At 43.3% G+C, this 19,462-nt stretch overlaps 1 protein-coding gene across 31 annotated transcripts in view; it reads left to right on the forward strand.

Moving 5' to 3' along the window:
* The window catches only part of ZMIZ1 (zinc finger MIZ-type containing 1), a 358,594-nt gene that overhangs the window by 300,866 nt on the left and 38,266 nt on the right, over positions 1–19,462 (forward strand). For 27 of the 31 annotated variants that reach the window (XM_068950527.1, XM_068950537.1, XM_068950536.1 and 24 more), the window contains 2 exons: positions 3,642–3,786; positions 19,329–19,443. In XM_068950527.1, coding sequence (XP_068806628.1) covers positions 3,642–3,786; positions 19,329–19,443 — 260 coding nt within the window. Of the gene's footprint in view, positions 1–3,641; positions 3,787–10,981; positions 11,384–19,328; positions 19,444–19,462 lie in introns of those variants that run through there. The other 4 variants (XM_068950559.1, XM_068950542.1, XM_068950557.1 and 1 more) reach the window with 4 other exon arrangements.

A 19,462-nucleotide genomic window follows, 5' to 3' on the forward strand; every position in this document is an offset into this window, starting at 1 on the left:
CCCATTAAGAATGGTACAGGCTTTGCAAATGGAGAAAAGTAGGTCAAATATTGCACCAATCAACCCAGAGTGTGTCCCTTTAAGCAAAATAAATGTGTGAATACACTTAAACTGTCAGCACGTCATTTGATTGCCATTATTATGCGTCTTTTGGCATGAGCTGGCAGAGCCCTCTGTGACTGAACGCTGGATGAAAACGTCAATTCTGGTATATTAACCAGGCTGTATTTTACGCTTGTACTGTGTACAGGGAGAGGGTGCATATTTAAAGAATTTTTGTTTCCCCCATTGCAACAGTTGACTTGAAGTGAAGCAGGAAAGCGCCGTTACTGCACGCAAGGGACATTGTAGCAATGCAGCATAGGCACACGATTTAAATCTGATCATTAAACTGCCGCAGCAAGAGGCTGTGCGAGACGGCGAGGATGGTCCATCTGCAAAATGTGTGCTCCTGTGTTACAAGGAGGAGGGGTGGAGGGGGGAGAAAAAGCAGCTGCTTGGCTGTGCTAGGAGAGGGAGAGCCTGACTGTTGGCACCATCTGTAGCTGTCCTTTGTGCTTGCTGCTTTATCTGTTCATTATAGTATGATACTGGATTTCTCGTGCTTTGAGTGTAAATGAGTTGAGATGTGCCTAATACTGTCAGCATAAAAAGCAGTAACTAAGTACACTAAAGATGAATAGTGTAATCTGTAAATTCATTTTCAGTTTGTTTCATCTTACTTGAATGGCACAGGAAGTAATGTTCTCCAGAACCAGCTGTACCAGATGTGTGCGTGGTGTGTATTCATGTCACCGCGCTGAGCGCCCGGCAGCGCCAGCGGAGGTGGAAGGGGCAAGGAAGCGGGAAGGGCGTTCCAGCGTTTCAAGCAAACGAGAGCAAAACCGCGCGGCACGTTCTCGCTCCGGCTGCAGTAGGGGGATAGGGACGGAGCGGTAGTTCTTAAGTCGGCCACCGACTGCTCTGTTTTCATGCCGTGCACAAACACCGAGGCAGGGAAGGGAGCGATTATTATACATGGTACATGAGTCAAAATGTCCCCGGGGGAGGAAAGGTTAAACCTCTCAGTAATGAGTGCTGTGATAGGGATGAGTAAATTTCTTAGGTTCTGTACCTTCGGTCTCTTAGTTTCTAAAAACATGAGTACCCTCCAGATAACTTGTAGACTGTAGCTGTCTGCCTTATCGTGAGGGCCTCTTTGTTCTTTGACGCTTTACATGTCACCTTTATAAACGTGCGTGTTGGACAGTAGTAATAATAATAGCTCGTTAATATCTTTTCTTATCGGCACCTCACCAAAGCTGTGTCATCTCATTGGCATATTCCTTTTCCAGGAGTTACTCTGCTTTTCTTTGAAGCAGGTATGGCTTTTGTTTGCAGGTGCATGTCCTCAGGCCCATTCGGTCGTTGCTTTTTATCTTGTTTGTCAAGTGCGTATACGTGTGCCCGAGGAACAGCTCCCTCCTCACAGCAAAGCCACGTTTCGGATGGACGACTGACACCGCAGTAATCACAGCGCGCTGCGGAAGCGCTCAGCCTGCCCTGTTACTGTGGCACGGCTGCGTTCGGCAGAGCGCTTTGTTCCTTCTTCTCCGAGCTCGAGTGGCCGCAGCGCGCGCGCGAAGGAGCTCTGCCAGGCGGGGATTTTTATCTCCAGGCGGCTTGAAAAGGGGGAAGGGGGCCTTTTGTCACTGGCGCGTTAGTAATGATGTGCCAGGGATAAAAGGTGAGTATAATTTGATCAAATGCTTGTTGACAGATTCCTTGGCTGATAGAGAAGCAGCTTAGGCTGACACTCGTTGCTGGAAGGCTTCACGGAGCTCAGGGCGAATGCTTGCTGCAGGCTACCTGTGAGGCTAACAATTTCAGAGTGACCGTGTTTAGTCACATAAAGAGGCGGTGTCCCCTTTATTTGGTAGCAGAGCACTAAAATGCTTCCCTAAACACCACTCTTGACCTTCCATCTGATAAATGCAATGAAATTACTACATCTCCTTTGCCCAAATGTGCGATTAATTCACAGGAATGGCAGGAGCTCTGAGTTTTTTTCTTGTGTCGCCATTAAACGTCTAAAAAATTCCAGTTGCTGCCTCTACTACTGAAAAAATCATATTTATGGGTGGTGTTGTTTTTTTCTAAAAATATGACTTTACAATTAGTCCCTTTGGAAATTGTTTCGACCATTATCTGTTAACAGTACCTTTGAGTATCACCTGGAAATAGAAGGTGGTGTACCCAGAAATGACACTTTGCTGTTACTTACCATTGTGGCATTAGATTAGAACATAACCGTTAGAAAAACAAGTATTGAAAATAAAAGTCCCGATCTGAGAGAGTTCTGCGCTTGTCTCGTTTAAACCAGCAGGCCTAAAATGACATTTTAGAGCTTTCTTGCAGTAAACTCTGGCAGTTTGTTTTTTGAGTGGTCTTCTGGTTCTCACCTGCTAACACAGTCTGTTGGTTGGCTTTAGGTTCCTAACACCTCAGGAAAAGGCTTAGTTAAAAAAGTAGATACAAAACATCTTACTGTTATGAGGTTTTAGTAAAGCATGCTTTACAGAAGGAAAAACCCCAAGCGCTTCCGCTTGAGGACCCTCCTTCAACGACAAAATTTTGTGATTAGTCGGCGCTTTGTTCTGGGGAAACTCTTCAGCTGCTGTGTCGTACCTGAGCAGCTGTCTACCACAACCAGTTCTGATCTGGGAATGAACAGGGCAGGCTGGCTGGTGGCTCAGGAGTTAGCGGAGGCTTGGAGGTGGTGTCTTGCCTGGGAGCCCTCACTGGGGCCCGGTTTCAGCCATAGTCACTTCCCCAGGCTCTAACGTGGACTGGCATTTTTGAGTGTGCGTGCCTAAGGGAAAGGCCACGTTTTCAGAGATGATGAACCCTCTCATGTCTTCAGAGGGTGTTGCAAGCTGCTAGTCTCTCTAGGAAACCTCTGCCTATCGTAGTTCACAAGCATGGTTTTCCTGTAAGCACAGAAGTACCCTCATTGACCAGAAGATTAGTCACATAATGGAAATGCACATTTAGGGGTTGGACTGGTTCAAATATAAAGTCAGGCACTTACATCTGTATAAGTACCTTTATGTGGCCATGTTGTCTTGTTTATGCATTCAAGACTGGTAGCTAATAGTAGTTTTGGAAATATATTTCAGCATGTGGTTTTCTCTTTGTATTTTCTCCAATTAAGCTATTGCACAAAAACAGCTGAACAAAATGGAAGTCGTCTTATGTTTTGCTCCCTTCTGCGAATGATGTTTTCTGTACTGTTTTGTATGTTTCTGTTAGCGTGAAATGAATTCTCCTGCACCTTTTGTCATTCGTAACAGCTATCCCACGACTTGTCCCTTGTCCATTCTTCATCTCTTCGCTGCTCAGCTCAGACAAGTTCTCTCGTGCCTCCTGGGCCGTGCAGAATATTTGTAACTTGTATAAAAACATTATAATGATAGCGTAGGGCAATTACAGACTGAATTTGATAGGATAATAATGTGAGTGGTGGTTCCTGGACAGGCTTTTCACTCCTGGGGTTTGTCTGTTCTGTTTGTGGCTCCTGTAGTTACAGTAGCTTGCGTCTGCACTCGGCAGAACTGGATATTCAGTTGTGTGCTTACCGTCATTTTGTTCTGTTTGCACAGCACTGCTTTCATCGTGGTGTGAGGAGCTGGGACGGCTCTTGCTGCTTCGCCACCAGAAAAGCCGGCAGAACGATCCTCCAGGGAAGCTACCCATGCAACCCCCCATGAACTCTATGAGCTCCATGAAACCCACCCTCTCTCATAGGTGAGTCTCACTCCATTCCTTGGGAGTGGAAGCTTGTACACACAGGCGACATGACAGATCTTTTAATTGAAGTCTTATTACCATTGACAGAGGTAGCTGTACTGTTTCACACGCTGAACAGCACTATAGACAACAGGGAATCCATAATTGCAGCAAGGACTAAATAAGTTTGGTTTTTGTTGGTTTTTGTCTTTGCTGTTACCCAGTGCATAGTGAAATGACACCTCCATCTTCAAATCTGTGCTCAGGTCTGGCAGGCCGTGTTTTCAAACTTAAGGTTGTGCCCTAAGGAGAAAATTCTACAACATATCTCTTACCGGACATTTTCCTACTGTTTATTTAAATAGAAGTGGCTTTTCTTGAGGCTGAAAACATTTCACTGATGTTCCATTTTGTGCGTTGCATCAGAAATGCCCTGCTAGGGCAAAACAATTGTATATTGGGCATAGCCGTAAACAGCCTAAACCTTCTTATATCAGGTGAGGGCCACAAAGCAGTTACGTTACTTGAGAGAAAAAGTAAGCGTGAAAGGGCACCGAGAAGAAACTAAATAAAAATGTGAAACCTTTGATTACTATTTTACATGGGGAAACAGCAGTTGAATGTCCTCTCCACGGGGCCTACATCAAGGCAGAAGCTGGAGAGTAAGAACAGACAGGGTCAAACATTCACTTTTTATTTCTGAAAGTGGTTTTCAAGTTTAACTTTCGTTCAACATCACATTTTAAAAAAATCGCAGAAATATAAATTGTTTTTAGGCAAAAGGTAGGGTACTTTTTAGTAAAGTATTATAACACCATAGATGAGGCTAAATGTTCATTTAGATTCCCTATACCTAGATACTATGATAGTATAATATAACTTGAATTTTCGTGTTAGAATGGAGTTTAAAGATTTTACTCATCTTTATATCAGTGCATTTGGATCTGGGAATTCAATTCTTGAAATCACTTTTTCTTCCCTCCATCCCCCTATATTTTTGTTCTGTTTGTGGGGAAATCATGGGACCTCAATGCCTTTTATTATAACCCTTGAGAATAAAATCCTTTTCTCGTATAACTAACCTTGCAGACTTCTCAGAGCACCTGGATTGCTTATTTTTTCAGTTGCTTATGAAATGATCAGGTATAAACATACTTCGTAAAAATGAGAAAACCTTGCGTTCTAAAATAACTTATTTTCACATTTGGGAGAAGCTTCGCAGAAGCCAAGCTGGAATTAGTGGTCAGTTTGCTTAGAAACATGTGGTGCAGTGTATACGCGCTCTTAGGTGTATTTTCTGTAGTTTTTAGATGCTTGAGATGCTTGATTCTTATCTGACCTTTTAGCATCTGTTCCCCTACTGTCTATAAAGTAAGGTTGAAAGTACTGTCCTATCTCACAGGGGCCATGTATTATATTACTAGTTAAGGTTCATTTCTAGGCACATTTCTTCCTTCATGGCAGTCCTCCACTGAAACACTGTCACATGACAAAGTATAAATTCTCTCCCTTTCTAAACCCCAGCATTTCTGGCAATGCCAGGTTATCCAGTTTTCTACCTAGTAGTAGTAGGTAATATCCAGTTTCAGGTAATCGCTATGAGTTTCTCTTGAGTATTGACCTTGAAATGCTTTACTGAAGAAGATCCTGGGAGTCAGATCTAAGTTAGTGCTGTTACCTATGAGATAACCCTCTAGCAATATTACTTCTGTGGCATAACTCCTTATCTGCAGTAGCTGCAGCAACGTCTTGGGGATTTGGAATACCTGGTAGCTATGGAGCTGCTTCCATGTGAGCTGCCACCTCATCTGTAATTTGGCCATACCTTGACTGCTTCAGATTATCTCAGGTGGTACATTACATTGACTCATCTTGTGGCACTCTGACCTTTTTTCCAGCTGGAATTGTCTGTTTTCATGGATGTTTTAAAATGGTCCTATAGGACAGCAGTGAAGTATGGGGTGGGGAAGAACTGAGTTTTCTGTTTATTTGAATAGAATAGAAGATGAAAAGCTATTAGGTATAATCTCAGTGATAAAGTTGTTGATGAGGCAACATTTGTATCGGCATTAGATTGTACTTGGGTCAAAAGCTTAGTGTTAAAAAAGTTCACAGCATCTCAAACCTTACATTCACAAGGTTTTTGGATGAATCCTAACCAGAAGAATGTATGTTGTTTATTTTCTACGAGAAATTAAGGTAGCCAGCCGCTTTATAAGGTTCATAACAGCGTTAGATGTGAAGTTAGAGCAAAGCATATACAGGTACCTTATATATATTAACAAAAGGAATACAGGATATAGATCAACTGCTGCATATCACTGGACGAGAAAAGGTTCCCCTGTAGTCAGACTATCCTGAAGTACGTAAAACAGGGATTCTTCTACTGTTGCCTTTACTAGCAATGAGATTACCGATAACTCCAGTTATGGACTAGAATCCTATTGTATTGGGCACTGCAGAAACACAGCTGCATTGTCTCAAATTTGAAACTTGCCTCAGCTAGTTGTAATAAATTCTGACTCAAGAATGTATCACAAGAATCTGAATCTAAGGATTCATATTTGAAAAACTGTAGACACATACATTAGAAGGAATTCAGGAGTTTTTATTTTGAAAAAATGAATTGAGTAATGGGAGAAAACTGAAGTAGGCAAATCAACAAGGTCTTTGACAGTGATACGATTGGCCAAACGTACTTACGGAGAGCAGAATATAAGGCATGTAGGGATTTGCACACATGTAAAAAATGCTTGCAGGGTTAGAGACTGTCTTGTGCTAATTTATTTTTTAATTCAGGTTTTTTCATTAACAATAGAGTGATCAAGTGTTAAATCAGTATGCAGGTTGCGTATATAACACAGAATCCAGCGAAAGACCCGTGAATGAAAGGAGAATATACCGTTCTCAGTGTCCTAACGCGGGATGGTTCGTTAGGGATGGATGGGATAGATGCCATGCTTTGTGTCTGTCAGCTGTCCTTTATGAGCACAGTGAACACTGGAGTCTCAAAGAGCAACTCAGGTCTTCACTCTGTTAAAGTCAGTGCAGTGTCATAATAGTTAGCTCAAAACTGAATGCGAGATTCATTCATTTTTTAGACCCTTTTTACTGATTCATGTGGGTAAACTTTATTCCTGTGCTGAGGACCAGTATGAGACTTATCTACCTCTTAACTCCTGTATAACTTCTAGTTTAAGTCCTGCTTAAAGGAATTACAGGGGACTTAAAGAGAGCCCGTAGTCTTTGGGCTGGCCTTCTGCATAGAGGTGAAATTTCATGCTTTGAAGCTCACAGCTTTGTATTGTATTTTTCAAATCTGTCATAGTGTCTGTAATAACAGGTGCTACTCAAGGTGGTTGACTTTTACTTCATATTTATAAGGTACTTTAAGATCTCTAGCAAATGGTGTTACCTAAGTACAAATTACTGTCATTTTAATGCTTTCTTGTACTTTGATCGCATCCCCACTTAACGCCTTACTGCATTGGGTGGTGGGCCCTGTTACGTGTGGATCAAATTGAATCTTGGTTTAAAGGGGCACAGTTCCTATCAAATTCAGGAGGAATTGCACCCCCATTCAGTTTAAGATGGATCAGACCCATGCAAGAGTTAGGGGGCCTTCCATCGCTTGCGTAGTGTGTAGCAATGCTTACTTTGTCAATGTAAACACCTGAAAATACACAGCTGTTTGTTGTAGTCTGGTATGTTTTCTTGAGTATTCTTTGGGTTTGTATTATATTCTCTCTCATTACAAATTTTGTATTTGGTCTTCTGTATTAATTAATTAATTGGCAGCTGTCTTGCAGTTAGTGACTGAATAATGCTAATTTCTGCATAGGGCAGTCAAGATTGATTAAAGTACAAAGATAAAGTTATTTTTAATACAAATTACTTTGTGCTAGAGATTTTGATAAAATTAAACGGTAGATCAAATTAACTAGTAATTCAATATTATAGTAGGTGCTTTATTTGTTATCATTATTGTTTTATGTTCAGGTACTTGCTATAAATACCATTTATTGGTTAGACTTGCCTTACAAGGGTGCCTATTGTTAGTGTTTGTCTTATCCCTTTCTCTTCCAATTTAAACCTAACAGCTGAGCTACAATATAGGTAGGAGCTCTTGGAAGAGAATTGTGGTTCTGCACTGAGTTTTTACTGGGTGATTCAGATCCTCTCCTGTGTGTGGTTTGTTACAAATCAGAAGTCATCCAGCTCTAACACATGGGTAGAAACATTTTCAGAGTTTCTGCACAGGTTGCTGCCTTTTCAGTTTTGCTATCATGGGCTGTTTTGGCTGACAGTGGTAGTCACTTTTAAAAAGTCTGGATTAGGGAAATGGTTGAAGTGAAAGGTCAGGTGCAGCGTGCAGTCTTTCATGAAAACAAGGATGCTGTGCGGGTTGTACGCATCAGTTTGCAGCCGGGATCCCATCATTACCGCACATAGTATACAGGAACAGTCTTTGCAAAAGAATTTACTACCGTTAAGGGGAAAAACAAGATTGTTTCTAAGCCTTTCATCCTTTTGTTTATGAAATTATGAAATAAATGTAATTAGGGACTCAACAGACTCAACAGGTAAATCCTAATATAAGCGAATATACCCAGTAAAGCAACCTGTGTTGCTCCTGATTTTGCAAGAACAGTCTCTTTTCCCTTCTGTCTTTCAGACCAAGGAGAAGGGTTAAAATCCACCGTCAGGAAAAAACAAGGGAAAAGTTCAGAATCCAAGAAAGTTTCTGCAGAAATAACATTACATAAAGGAAAAAAAAACCACACAAAATTTGTTCAAAACAATGTTAAGTAAGGCTGGCCCCATAGGCTATAAGTATTGTAAAGACAAAATTGTAATTGCTTGAGAATTCTTTCCCAAGGCTGTTTGCCCATCTTGTCCTCTGAGACCACTGTTACTACTGGATTCAGCGTACTCTTCTATTGTGGGGAGGGAGTGGAAGAGACCCTTGGAAGAGCATTGAAGCTAAAAGCTCCAGGATTGGCACTCTCTAGTTGCAAACTGGTTGTGTGTGACCACTAGGTATTAATAATTAAACCTGTATCACTTTTATGGGAAAAGTTTGCATTTCATTTTAGGTTTTAGGAACTCATTTGAGTTCTTGTGGCAAAAGGAGAGACTGAGAAACACGCATTCTGAAAACACTAACAGGCAGCTTAAATTCCCTTCAAATACACGTTCTTCATGTGCTGTGCAAGAGGTTTAGGACAAGGATGATCTTTCGCTTTTATTGTTTGCACAGCACCTTGCACGTGTCAAAAAAGGGCTTCTGTATTCATTAGAGTGTCAGAGTAAGTGCTACTGCAATAGGTGTGATATGTAGCGACACTGCTAATATACTTTATGTTGTTATCTGATAAGTACATCATGTAAGTTATATACGCCTAAGAGGTTTTTTCTGTAAGCTTTTTAGCTATTAGCTAAAAAGTTTGGGGTTTGTCTTGTGAAATTTTGTTTTTATTAAAAAGTGTCAGCTGATATTTTAAAAATCCTGATAAAGACTAGGCTAATATTATTTAAAGTACATTTGCTGACTAAGGCAAAATCTGACCTTCTCAGGCTTTGCCCTGTCTATATCAGCTTTTAAAATATAATAACTAGCACTTTTGGAAAAGCAACTTTCATCCTAGTGTTTGGAGCATATGAAAGAGCCAATTTCTAAGAATGCCTAACTGATTGTAAGTTACTGTTTAGTGATTGTCACAGTAGCATCACGCTCCTTACATGAGGGCTACTTTCAAGAGCAGATGGTTTGTGCTGAGCCTGGGTGACTTTGCTCTGCCAGTGTGCTGGGAAGGTCCCCTCCATCCCCTGGTCTCAGTGGAGCCAACACATTTGTGATGGCATCGGAGTTAAAAATCATTCAGCTGTGGCAACATCCCTAGTTTTTACCAATTTCGACTGTCAGCATAATAACCATGTGGTGACACTGAAAGCTACACTTCACCTAGCTCTTTGATGCAAAACTCATTAAACTCATTGGGAGCCTTTCAAGTGAATGGAGTGTCTTTGGATAAGGAACATCAGAATCAAGTCAACAGGGCCCTTCAGCTGCTACAGTGTCGGGTCCAAATGTTAGGTTTAAGTTTCCTTTCCAAAGGCGTAAGGGCTGAGGGAGGGACAGCTCATGGACGACAGCATGCTGCGGTGGGTGCGCGGGGTGCACGGCACCTTGTTAGCCCTGCGCTGCGGCCTGACGGGCAGGAAGTGACATGGGCCCGAAGCAGGGAGGGAGCTGCGCCGGCTGGCTGCGTTTTCAAATTTCAGTGGGGTGGAAAAAATACATCTCCGGCGTAAATGATGTCAAATGCATTTGTTTTTTGGATTTTTGTTCTTTGGGGATAATTTGGCAACACTAACACAGATGTGGTTTTTTGCCTAGAACCTGATATTTTTCTTGATGCGTTTTCTTTGCGAGTACCTGTAATTAATTCATTTAGATGAAAATATGACAGTATTTCTGTGTAAGAAAATAGATGAAAAAAGGGGTAGGTTCCTGATATATGGCTATGTCTTTTTTTGATTCCTACTGTGCCCGTACTCTTGGGTTCTCAAGTCTCTTCCAGCGTCACAGTGGGAAGAAAAGGGAACAGCCGCCCCTAACTGCAGCGATGGAGAGCTTTTCTAGCGCTTTTCCTAAAGCGGGTAGAAAATCTTGCTACAGTCGCTGGCTGTTTTTCGTTAGAGAGGACAATAAAGACTGCTCGGCAGACGGAGCGCACCAGCAGCCTGCGCGCTGCAGCGCTGAAGGCGGTGAGGTGCGGGCAGAGGCTGCAGGGGAAGAAGCGGCGGCCGGCGGCGGAGGGGCCGCGGGGGCGAGAGGAGCGCGGCGGCCGGCGCGCCGCGGCCCCGTGTCCGCCGCAGCCCTTCCGCGCACCGCGCGCAGGCGGCGCGTTAGCGACGGCTCCGGCCGCGGGTCGGAGCTGCCGCCGCCGCCAGGAGCCGCCGCCCCGCGCCGGACGCGGCCGCCCGCCCGCCCGCCCGCCGGCTGCCCGGGCTCCCCCGCCGCGCCGCGCCGCGCTGCTCCTCCGCCCCGGGCGGGCGGGCGGCTCCGGGCTGGGGCTGCGGGCGGCGGCTCGGCCCCGGGCCGCCCGCCCCGCTCAGCCCCGGCCGCCGGGGTGGTGTTCTCGCCGGGCTCCCCCGCCCCCCGTAAGAGAAAGCCTTTTTCCCCCCCCCCCCTCCTTCCTCTCTCCCCGTTCTCTGGGAGCGTAAATCAGCTTCATCTAAAATCTGGGAAGTGCGAGTCCGTCCAGTCTTCCTCCTGGCTGCTGCTGCACCTCCCGTGAGTCAGACTGCAGCGCTGCCCGTGCCCCGGCTCCTGCGCGGGGCTGCCGCGTGTCCCCGCCGCGGAGCGAGGCAGGAGGGAGTCTGCTCACGCCTTCCGCGGTCCTTCCCCGGTTGTTGTAGCAGTCGCTGACCTCCAGGCACTATGAATAAACAGCAAAGCTGGGAACAAAAGGAGTCTTCTGGCTGCCATTATCTCACATTAACATAGCAGAGGCGCTGCGGTGTGAACAATGCGAGTCTCATTCGCCGATAATCAGCGAGTACCCAGGCATTCGGATTACCAAGGCAACAGGCAATGGTAGACTACTGGGTGGGTGTGTTTTTTATTGTGAAGGAGCAGTCGGATATGGAATCCCAGGTATATTGATAAACCCGAGCGAAAGGAATGCCTCGTAGCAGGGGGGAGCTGAGGACTCGGGCTTGCGTTCCGCCACACGTGAGCTCAGTAAGACGTGGACGAAGCAGGTCTGGGCTGTGAGAAGCAATAAAGATTAAACTGCATTTGTCAAGCTGAAAACGATCTTAAGATAATTTCAGCATTTTGGAAAAGGTAACAGGTGGCATGTTAATAATAGGGCCGTTACCGGTGGATTTTTGGGACTGTAATCTGGGCTGTAGTAATGCATTGCATGGGCTACTTGTGTGACAATGGAGCTGGGTGTGATGCTTTAATCTTTTTGTCTTTGATCAGAGGAATGCTGTGGTCCCATAATGTCATATGATGGTAACCCTTTCAGCCTCTTCTGAGGCACGAGTGGGTTTCAGTAGCAGTTTTGCTTCTTACCTGCATAGCTGTGATCGTGTGTTCCACATGGGCAGAAGTAAGTTGCGTTATCTCTGTGTCTTTGCGTGCGCGCGCACACGTGTGTGGACATACGTGAAAGCTATAACATTACGGGACTGCGTGTGGATGGCGGGGGGCGGGGGTGCTCGCGGGTTCAGCAACACCTGAATTAACTTAATCACTTGGCCTGACGCGTCTTCTGATTTCAGGGGGTGGCTTCCGATGCCCAAACTCTTGCTGAGTAGCACCGCGCTTTGCAGGCACGTCTCTGAAAGCAGGCAGACGGCTCGTGGAGCGTTAGGTGCCACGAGGCGGTAGCGAGCGTGTCACAGCCTGACCTGTGGCGACCAGATGTGAAATGGAAGGCAGTGTTCCCACCTTGTGCAGCACATAAGTCATACAGGCCTCACAGGCCTTGTCAGAGCTATGAAGAAAAAGTTCAAGGCTTTCAGCTTGCCGCGGTACTTTACATCACCTGCTGAACGGCAGCTTAGTTTTGCAGGGCCGGTTTCCACGCGAATGGCTATGTGGTGTGTCTGCACGGTTACAGAAATGATTCTTGTAAATGTGTGTGCTGGTGTTTTGTGAGACTCGAGGCCACGGTGATAGCCACCTGCTATCTGCAGGTGCTGTCTAAACCACAAACCGGATAGAGCACATGCTCTGTCACCTAATGACGGTTTCCTTCAGCTAGGACAGTTTCAGAATGTTTTGGTTTTTTCAGACAGCTTGCCCAAAACCGGTTTTCCATCTCTTTGCAGTGAGTTAAGAAATTGCTGACCGCTTGCAGTCTTCCCCTTCGGCTTGTTTTGCTCAGAGCCTGGCACGGGCAGCGTGCAGTACTGAGCCGAGGCTGGAGGGAGTTCTCCGTTAGCAGGGAAGGGCTAGATACGGACGCGCTGTGCTTTTGGAGCTTTAGGAAGGGTTGGAGACCGTATGTACCTAGTTGGAAAGACTGGCGGGACGTAACAGACTTGAGAGATTTTGTGGCGATAATTTTGAGAGTTGTCTGTTTTCTCTGTAAGATGTGCGTGCTTGGAGTCATGGCATTAAGAAGTGGATGGAAATAAAAAATATTTTGCAAAACACTTCGAAAATAACTTTTTTAAATTTCACGGTACATAAATACAGCTGACGATTTAGATGGGACCATCTCTAATGTATTCGTTTAGTGAATTACACAGTGGAGCCTTAATTTATGCCAGTGGCCTTTAAACTTGTACAAAGGATACTAAATATAGGCATTTATGTGAGAAAGAGATGTATCACTCAAGGTTTCATCAGTCAAAAGTAAATTATTGTAGCTTATCCAAAGCCACTATTAATATTTACATGTACTACCCTACCGTCGCTTTTTTCCCCTCACCTTTAACATAAACGCTATAGGGCACCTGTACACAAAGTCAGCTTTTCGTTTCCTTTGTGGTAGGTAGCGGGTGATGTGCAGAGATAGTTTGTTGTCTTTATGATATCTCTTAGTATTTCCTTGCTGAGCGTAAGTGGTGTTCATAGCCTTTCTCCGCTGGTGTTTCTTTGCTCTGCCATATTCCTCTGTGCACAGAGACTGGATTGTGTAGGGCGGTTTCTACAGTCTATGTAAAAACACACCGCAGAAAACGATAACTTGATTAAATGCTGTATGATAAGAACATTTCTGATAGTAATGCTTTTTAATATCTGTGAGCTAAACTAAAAACTAGTTTAAATTATTCCAACTGAAACTAGTTTCAAGTGTTTAAATTTAAATACTTTGGCCAAACACATTGGGCGCATGGAGATGGTGTATTGGTTTTGTTCCCCTGAGAAAATGCTCAGTGAAAAATTAGAAGTCAGTTGCTTCCTTCTAAACGTCTGGGGTTTTGTTAAAAGTAAAACAGAACAAAATCAGGTATCTGAAATGTTTGTGATTGCCGGTAAGCAGAAGCAAAAGTTTAGTTTTCCACTGTTACATTATTTTTTCAAAGTAGTAGTCAAGGCCAAGTATATTTTCAGGGGAAAGTTGACCATAAATAAATACAATTAAAAAAAAATCCATTTGAGCGGTTATTTAGGAATAGGTTGTAAGGGACTCCTAGCTTACTAAAATGGAAAACAAAAAACAAGAACTGAAGTCCTTCCTGGAACATTTCGGCATTGCAAGAAACTGCTAATAGTGTTCTGGCCGTTCTTGTGATTTCTTTTTTAAAGAAGCTGTTAGCTTTTGTTTATGCCGATAAGAAAAGTATAGAAATGTGGTGATGTTGATGCTTATTCCGTAAGGTGAACACACTGAAAGAGCTGTTTGAATTCAAGGTATGTGCTGCACCACGCAAAACCATCTTTTCTTAAATAAGCACCTGCTTAAAATAAGTTCATCGTGGTGCCCTAATCAAGAAGGACTGCTGACTCAGCCCATACTATTAATGAAAGGGACGTGAGTGGTATTCACTGAAGGGACCCAAGTAAAACAGAAAGTAAGTCTGAATGAAAGCAAGGAAAACTGCGCGACTCTGCGAGAGGGTATAGGGTGTGAAATGCATGCCCTGATGCTGGAGTTAAAAGGGCTATATTTCATGTTGTGATGATGGTCTTTGTGTGTTTGTGGTGGGTTTGTGTTGGTTGGTTGGTTTGTTTGTTTGCTGAGGGTGAATAGGGGGAAAAGAAGGGAGGGACAGGAGGAGCAAGGAGTCTTGTTTGGTAATTTGTTGTTGTGTAGTTTGCATTAAAGTAGTGTCACCTAGAGGCTCCAGCCAAGAATACAGCCGCAGGGTGCTGGGCACGGCAAACGCAGGGCTCGGAGGGGCTGAGCGGCACAGAAGCAGAGATGCGCTGCGATGTGCCCGACGATAAGCAACAAGTCGGCAGTCCCAGCTGTGGTCTCTACTTGGGCCGTTGTGGTTTTGGACTACATGTGGCTGTAGAGGCGCGTTGGCCTGGTTCGAGCTCGGAGGGGTCGCTGCCTGTCGCCAGTGCGTGCCCCTCCCCAGCTGTCCACAGTTGCGGGAGATATGACAGTCAGCGTCACCCTGGTCTTTACCTGCTCCTGCGGGTGTTCCTTGAAGAAGTGCTGGTGTGCTCAGTAGATTTACAGGACTCTGTATGTGTGCCAGCTACCATTTTAAGCCATCACATCATGGTGGAGTGAAATGACTGCACTTGAGAAACATTTAAGATCCCTCCCTCCAAAACTTGTAAATTTGGCTTGAGGGTAAACGGCAGAAAGCAGTCAGCGAGGGCGCAGCTGTGTGCAGCTCGATGCCAGTGTTTGGAATGAGCAGGCTTGCTGAGAAAGCCAACATCCGATGCTTTTCTGTAGCAGTCGATAGATTTTCTGTGTTTAAACCAGAGATAGATGCTTTATAAGTGTAATGTTTTGATCATCTGGCCGTCTCAACAGGCAATGTGGAAAATTATCAGGCAAGGTGTTACTTCAGATTTTTACTCTCCTCTACAATATATAAATTATCAGTGCAGTAAGGGTGCATACCGCATGAAATGATCCCAATCGCTCCTTCCTCAGTCACTGAAGATACATGAACGCAGTATCGGATGCACATACAATAGCATCAATGACAACTGTAGTTTCAGTTATGTAAACATGTTTAAAACAAGGCATTTTCGAATAATGCTGCAAATCATGTATGAATTACAGCAATTCTCTAGTTTTAATGTACTATATGGAACACGCTTTTTATTGAGCAACTTTTAATAGAATTAGCTAACAATGTGTCTGCTATGAAATCTGTGACTGTCCCAAAGAGGCTAGACATCTGCTTGGCTCCGTTTTTCTAGTAGTGGGATTTAGAGAGGCAGTTTAGACCTAAATACTGACTGACTTCTCTGACATTAGTGTTGCATGACCAGTGGTTTTAGTACATTTGCCAGCAGCTAAGAAATCCTCCTTCTTATTCCTTGATTGCAGTTTCACTGCATCATAGTTTGAGAAGTAATTTCCCGTCATTTCTGCCTCTTTGCTCTATGGCTTCCTCTGTTGTTTGGCCTTTAATGGTGACCAGTAGTATGTATAGGTTCATTAACACTATTATAAATATAGTCAATACTCTTTTAGTGGACTCCAGCTGAGCCCAAACTGACTCACTGCCCTCCAGGGTATAATCAGAGACTTAATTACCCTTGTAGTGTTCAACAGGAACAGTATTGTGGGCAGCATTTCTCTTTGGCTGGAGAGTTGGAGGGTCCTTTCTCTGTTGGCTGCCATATTTGAGTTTAAAGAAAGGGATTTCAGAATAACGCACAACTGTGTAATAACAGAGGCAAAAACAATTCTTTTGCAAAAAAGAATTGGATTGGTCCTGTTTCAAGATAGTACTTGCATGGATTTTCCTTTGATGCTGAAAGTCTTCCTTCCGGTTGTCCAAGGACAGAAATGTAAATTGAAAGAGTGAAGACGAGGAGGGGCAAGCATTACCTTTAGTTAAGTGGCATGTGTTTCAGCATATCCTATCGCTTAAAACCAGAGAAGCGTTCCGAATGGCGGCTTCTCCTGCCGTTGGTGTGGCGGAAGTCACCGTCCAGCCTGTGCGCAATAGGTGAGGGGCCAGAGCACCGCGTCAGTGAGCGCAAACCGCCTGAATTCCACGTGTTTCTCGTTGCGGCAACTGCTGTGAAACTTGTGTGGAAGGAGAGCTAGCTCAGCAGGGTATATTACGCTGCGTAGCTGATGTTCCACAAGACACACCTGTCACTATCTCAGTGTTGCCCTAATTTCTGACACTAATGTTATCTTTGGTTTAAAGCTAAATGCTGTGTTGGATAATGTAACAGTCGTGATTGAATGCTTGGTTGTCTCTTCTGGCTTTCGTGTGTTATGCTGGGTTTCCTGTGCAGGGGACTTCTGTCATATGTCAGCAATATGATTTCTTGAGAGGTCTTCCATTTTAACAGCTCTGTAGCAGAGTAAAAATGGAGTGATTTACTCTTCATTATAATTAGATGAAGTGATCGTATAGTCTTTGAGAGCCCAGTGCAGCTTTCCAGTGAACAATGCTCTGACTTTGTGGTTGGAACGTATGGATGAATAATATATGAATTCTCTTCTGTGTAGTCTAAAGGAGAGAAGCAGGTAGGAGAGCCTGCTTTGGAGCAAAGAAAGAGAAGAAACAGATACAACTTGTTAATAGTAGGCTAAGGCATCACTAGCTCAAAGTCTGGGTATGCATACGTACCATATGGGGTGTGTGCGTTAGAAGGATTTTCAGTGACATAGTGGTTGATCCCTGCCTGTCATTACCCATATTATTTACTGGAACGCTTGTGAAATATTTGCTTTGCCTTACAGGTGCTATTACCTGTCCATAGGAAATCAGTGGGAATATAAAGCGATGGCTGCAGTGAGTCCTTTAACTACTTATGTCATAGCAAGAGCTTCCTTGTAGTCATCCAAGTATATAAATGCTCACACATACCATAAATACCTTTAAAAGTCCCCACAGAGCAGGCATCATCCAATAGCGTCAGAGAAGGAAGCAAAGTAGGAGGCATCATTCAGAGCAGGAAGAAAAGAGGAAGGCTTCACGGTAGTCGCAAGTTCTAGGTTAGTCGTCAGTTGTCTCCACAGTGTTGGAGGGGACTTGCTTAAGCATTGCATCACTTGCAAATATTAGGCACTGAAGCCATTGTCTGAGACTTTACGTGAGATTGGGAAGATTGTTAGCCTTCTAAGAGAAAAGATTTTAAAGAAAAATGGACTAAGAGGACTTACTGATTGTAAGGTGTAAAATATACCCTTATTCACCCTTAGTTTTATTTAGATGCTGCCAAGGTAAACATTGCATGTCAAGTATCTTATGTAGAATTACTGTTTTCCATTAATTTTCCCTAATTATTTGTTAAGGGAAATTATTCTTTTCCCTAATATAATTCATTTTAATTTTTTAATGATTTCATTATTATTTAATTCAGTTTGGGTATTTTGAAATTGGTCGGTTTAAATTCATAGTTAGGCTCTAATACGGTGCTGTTGTGCTGACACAGCATTAAGGACTTTGTCTGAAATTTGCTAGTTGTCTGTAAAATGCATTCATTATTTTAACTTACACATTGCTATTGCCATTATTAGATTATCAGTCACTTGGGACACAGGCAGATTTTTAGCACATGTACGCACAGTTCTTTGTGCAATGCTATTCCTGTTCTTAAATGATCTACACTAGGTTTTGTAAACTGGCTAAAGAATAAACACGTGTAGTCCTTGATTTTGGTGCACAGCATAAAAGGAAGGAGGAGTGTTGACCTGGGACATGGGAGAGTCGGCTCCCTGGTCTGCCGCAGCGCTCTTTTAAAGACGTTGGCAAGTTGGTTGTCTCTCCGTGTGTCATATGAGTTAATTACATAGCACTTCATAGTGTAGATTTTAAAGCACCCGGATACGGTACTCATAGAGCCTGGATGGATTTTTGGGGGAAGGAAGCCCCTTCCAGAATGTCAGTGATAGCTGGTAATTCAACCAAAAATGGCATTCTTGACGTAAAGTACTGCTCAGCGTTTTTTGAAAATTAAAGTGCAGTGTGCGTATATTTTCACTGATGTATGTATATAGATGAGGAAAAGTCGTGTGTGTGTGTGTACATATGTGCAAATAGCAATCAATTTTACAAATTAATAATATTAGAACCAGCAAATTTCAGTGGGATATATTTTACATTTAGGGGATTAACAGTTGCTTTCAGCGGATTTAATATATATCATTAATTCTACAAGATATATGTATTGTTTTAATTTGAAATATATAGCCTGTGTTCGTTTTGTGATCACCAAAGCTTTCGTATGAAAAGAACTCTGAGACATATTTGCTTGTATCTGTGGTAAAGCTTATGGAAAAACCCAGTCCTTTCATCCACGTATTTATCTGAAAGATGTGTTGTATATCTGCAGTTGATTTTCTAGAATGCTGATTAGCTAATACCGTTTTTGGCATGCAGCTTATCCATCGTGTGGTAGAACGCCATCTGAATTTCAATTTACTTTTCAAAATGATTTTGAACTGCTATTCCTTTAAAGGCTCTTCTGGCCATTTGGGCACCCAGTGCAGACAGTTGAGCTGCAGTCTAGTCTCCAAATCTAATTGAATTGATATGAGACAGCTGGAGCAGTGATTGTTGAAGAGCTTGAAACGGATTGCAAAAAAAGCAAGTCCTTCTGAGCAACTGGTGTAGTGTCCTTTTTTGAAACTCTACGTATCAGTTTATTTTTACTTTGATTGGTAGCAGACCTCTTTGGTAAAATCCCTATCTTTGAATATATCTTCTCCATCCTTAAGTCAAGGAACTCGTTAATTCTCTGTTGCTTTGATATGGTCACATTGCTGTTAACAAAAAAAAGAAACAGCCTGCCTTTAAGAGTACTAGGCTAATCCTGAAAAAAGGAGTAGAGAGTTAAAGTAATGCCAAGTATTTATCCGCTTTTGCCCACCAGCAACTTTCTACTGTTTAAACTTTGGAAAACTCACTCTCTCATACCTTTGTTTTTACAGTGATGGGTCTTTCCCTTATGATTCTGTTCCTTGGCAGCAAAATACCAACCAGCCACCAGGTTCTTTATCAGTGGTCACCACAGTATGGGGTGTGACTAATACATCTCAAAGCCAGGTAAGCTTCAGTTTGTGCT

The sequence above is a fragment of the Struthio camelus genome, chromosome 7 (genome assembly GCF_040807025.1).
Source record: "Struthio camelus isolate bStrCam1 chromosome 7, bStrCam1.hap1, whole genome shotgun sequence".
Lineage (NCBI taxonomy): Eukaryota > Metazoa > Chordata > Aves > Struthioniformes > Struthionidae > Struthio > Struthio camelus.